Source organism: Magallana gigas, chromosome 9 (genome assembly GCF_963853765.1).
Source record: "Magallana gigas chromosome 9, xbMagGiga1.1, whole genome shotgun sequence".
NCBI lineage: Eukaryota > Metazoa > Mollusca > Bivalvia > Ostreida > Ostreidae > Magallana > Magallana gigas.
In genome coordinates, this window is record NC_088861.1 from 10,292,678 (window position 1) to 10,296,805 (window position 4,128).

The 4,128-nt window shown below is 36.3% G+C and overlaps 1 protein-coding gene across 1 annotated transcript; it reads right to left on the reverse strand.

Moving 5' to 3' along the window:
- Positions 1–669: 669 nt before the first annotated feature.
- Positions 670–2,857, reverse strand: LOC105336078 (flavin-containing monooxygenase 5). Its single transcript, XM_034479655.2, is given in 5 exon segments — positions 670–1,231; positions 1,234–1,513; positions 1,516–1,698; positions 1,937–2,564; positions 2,698–2,857. Coding segments are annotated over 4 exon segments (1,632 nt in total). The 5' UTR covers position 2,564; positions 2,698–2,857; the 3' UTR covers positions 670–689.
- Between the last annotated feature and the right edge of the window lie 1,271 nt (positions 2,858–4,128).

Below are 4,128 nucleotides of genomic sequence, written 5' to 3' on the forward strand. Positions count from 1 at the left end.
CTTTATTATTATTAAAGAGGTAGCCTACATGTAGCTTGAATACTCACTGTATTTGCATTAATGAAAACGAAAATAAAATTATTTGTTTGAAAATTTCGTTTCGTTTTATTTTTTTCTCACCCTCCCTCTTAGGCATGCTATTTTGAAGTTACTGTAACGTTAAACGTATAATTAACTGTGGGCGGCCTCAGCTTTAAACATTTACATGTACTTGTTGCTTATCAGTCTTAAAAGTCACATACTAGTGCAATTGTAAACAAAAATCTTTTTAAACATATGGAACGTTTTTTTTCCTGCAAAACTAGATTCTTTTCTTCAAAATGAACCATCCATAACGCAGTATAGTTTAAAAATTAAAACATATAATCAACATTTAACCGGTTAAGTTGGATTACTTCAGTACGCCCTTTATGAATCTTATGTAGACTTTTGAACGTATGTTGAAAAAAGCGAATAATATTTCAGTGTCGTTATTATACTCACATTGATTTTATATCTTTAGCAACCTCTTATAATATTATATTTAGGGTTATAAATATGTGGATGTTCTCATCCTATGTATTTTAACACTTTTTTGTTCATAAATATAAAAACAGCTAGTTATAAAAAAAACAGGTTTATTGATTAATACAGTATGCGTCCATAGCTCACAAAAACAGAAAATTGGACAATAAATGATAACAAAGTTTTTAAAACTTGACCGGAAAAGTCGTTAAAACATTGACAAACAAAAATCTCAATAGAAAGAAGACTGCGATCAGCAAAAGAGCATTTTTAAGAAGAGACACATATCCGTCATATATTCCTTCTTGTTCGCGTTTACCCGCCTCACGGGATTGCATTGGATACCAAGTCCGATCATCCACTTTTTCGATTACGTTTTTGGCACCCTCCCATTTTCCAAACCCTTCAAGGCGCCATTGCGAAGGGGTGCAGGGCCCAAAGACCAAACTCCTCCACAAAGCATTATCCGTGAAAAAGAATTTCCACAGATTGGGTTTGCAGCCGATGTACTGAGCAATCTTGTCGACGTATTGGATAAAGAATACGGTGATAATGTTCTTCGCAGAAACGATGCCTTTGGATTTTAGTCTCTCGTTGTGCTCTTCCACCATCTTTAATCTTTTCAAAGCACTTGGCAGCTTGCAGTTTCCACTGAACACTCGAGTGGCCCATCTTGATTGCATTTCATTAACTGGAGGGAGACCTCCAAAAGGTTGTACGAGACCAAAATGGCAAGAGTAGCTGGCTCCAGATCGGCGGGCCACACAAGATCGGAAAGAAGAAGAAACTCTCTTTCTTTTCTTATGACGTCTTTTTGGATGAAAGAAAAACTGTAGTTAAATCCGGTGGCCAAAATAAGCACGTCGATGTCTTCAAGTTCCGTGCCATCAACAAACACCGCGCCATTTTCTGTGAACTTTTCGACTTCCGTTTTCATATTTACCGAACCCAAGAGGATACGGTTCGGCAGATCGTCACTTATGGTAACTGATCCCCCATTGAATGATGTGTGTTAGGTGAAAGTCCATACTAGGAATGGCTGTAGCGGTTGTTAATGCCGTGATACATGAACGGACGAAGATATGGCCAAGGAATCCCTTGCCGAAAGCGAGTAACTGCGAGGTGGTCGAATGGCTGACCCCGCTTCGCGGCCCGCTGTACCACCCAGGTGCCCCTTCGTGTGCTGATGTAAACCTACAAAAAATGAGGGATTTCTCGACTCTGATTTTCTGAATCTTCTATTTTACATGACTTCTTTCAATTCAAATTCTTTTTTTAAAAATTGATTTTTTTTTTAGAAAATATTAATTATTGATATTAATTTCAGAACTGACATACATGCTTTAATCGACTGTTTGTTTTGAAAATGTGGTTCAAGGGTAGGGTAGTAAATTTTTTTTATAACAATGCTAAACAGTGTCTAGAAACTTACGTGTTTTGCATGCCTGCTTAGTTCAGATGCAACATCAGCAGCGGAATTCCCTATGCCTATGATCAAGATATTTTTCCCTTCGAACCCACGGAAGTCCTTATAGTCATGTGTGTGCAATACTTTCCCCTTGAATTTGTCAAGTCCTCAGAATTTTGGAATGTTCGGTTCATGGAGGTGGCCATTGCAAACCATTACAAAGTTCACTCTTCTTTTCTCTTCTTTCCCTGAGGTCAAGTTTTTCGTTGTGACCATCCAATCACCGCTGTTCTTAAAGTCGTCTGCTTTCTCCACGAGAACCACTTCGTGGTTGAACTTGATATGCTTCATCAAACCAAAGTGTTCGGCGTACAATTGCAGGTATCGTTTAAAATGTCTGTGGCCCATGAAGTTCGGAAACTCCTTGGGGATTGGAAAATCACTGTAGCAGACCATTTCTTTGCTGTTATTAATACGACAAGAGTTGTACACGCTCGGATAGCCATCCCTCGGTTTATCGTGGTAGTTCCAGAGTCCTCCAACATCTCCGTCCTTTTCGAAGCAGATTGGTTCCAACCCTTCCTCCAGGCACTGCTTCACCGAAACTAAACCGGAAACTCCTGCACCAACGACACACACAGTTTTTGCCATTCTGTTACAAAATAATGAAACAAAATAATTAAAAAAGAAATACTTATGAAGATAACGCACAATTCGTGTTATTACATGTAGTTATCACAATAGTCCTTGGTATTTGTGCCAAACATTGTACCTAGTGGGCCTACCTTAGACTTTATGTGTTCACTTTTCGGGGATAGAAAATTAGTTGAAGTGGTCGAACCAAAAGATGTAATTTATTTACTATCATGAGGATTACGGTAATCTTGTCTGGTCTGATAAACAACAGTCTATGCGCAGTGAGGTTAAATAAGAGGTTTAGCAGCGGTCAAGCATTCGTTGCAAGAAAATTCCCATCTGGTATAATAACATTTTAGAAACATGTAGTTTAGGAAGTCGGGGAAACTTTTATAAAAAATTGAATCAAACACATCACTTATATCATTAGTAAATAATTAAACTCATAACTCATATTCTCTTAATGCACAATGTCAAGGTTGTGTGATAATGGTACTCCATATAATAGATAAACATTTGTGTGGAGTTCCTTAAACACAAAGTGTAATGATGGTGAAAAAAAGTTTTCTTTAATGCAGATCGAGAAACAAAAAGTAATTTTTTTATCATTCGACGTTCTTTGTTGATTGGATGAGGATGAAGAATAATTTTATATAGATAATGAGAGAGAGAGAGAAAAGAGAGAGAGAGAGAGAGAGAGAGAGAGAGAGAGAGAGAGAGAGAGAGAGAGAGAGAGAGAGAGAGCTCTCTAAAATACCTGACCAGTTAAGCCCAGTGAGCAATATAGAAATACATAAAGCACAGGGAAAATTCACTATTCACATTCAATATGCAAAGAATCTGATCTTGATTTGTAAATACAACAATACATGTATGTGAGAATAATTTCAGGAAAAGCTTCAAAAATGAGGTTCTTTTGTAATCACAATTTCTTTTTGATCAATGTAAATTCGCACCTAGATTTGTAAATACAAAGGTATGTGAGAATAATTTTCAGGAGAGGCTTCAAAGATGAGGAGTTTTTGTGTAATCACAATTTCTTTTTGATCAACGAACAATCGGAACTTCTCTGGCTAGCTCTTTGAGAAAAAAAAAACTAAACCACTCTTGTGGCCGAATTACGTACATTATTTATATTCATTCGTGACAGCAGTCAATTACGTAATGATACCACAATCTGTTATCTGTGGAGATTGTCTAATCTTGAAAAATAATTCCTTCAATGTAGAAAAAATATCTTAAAAAAGAAATATTAGCTTGTTAAACCAGTACTTTAGATTATTGGGGAACTACTTCATTTTGTAAAAAAGCAATTGACATTTGAAAAATAATGTAAATACATTGCTGTGTTTGTCCAAGTTCTGTCAACAAGGCCAGACAAATTTACTTTTGAAATCATGTAGATCCGAAAGGGAAAAAACCAACGCTGATTATCTGCTTCTTGTGTTTGGTTTACTTTAAGTTTGTAAATATTCAGAATAAATACTAATATTAGAAAAAGGTATTGACTTTTTGTATTCTATATTTGTGAAGCAGTTTCACACAAAGACACAGAAAAACTGGAACAGAAAAAAACCAAA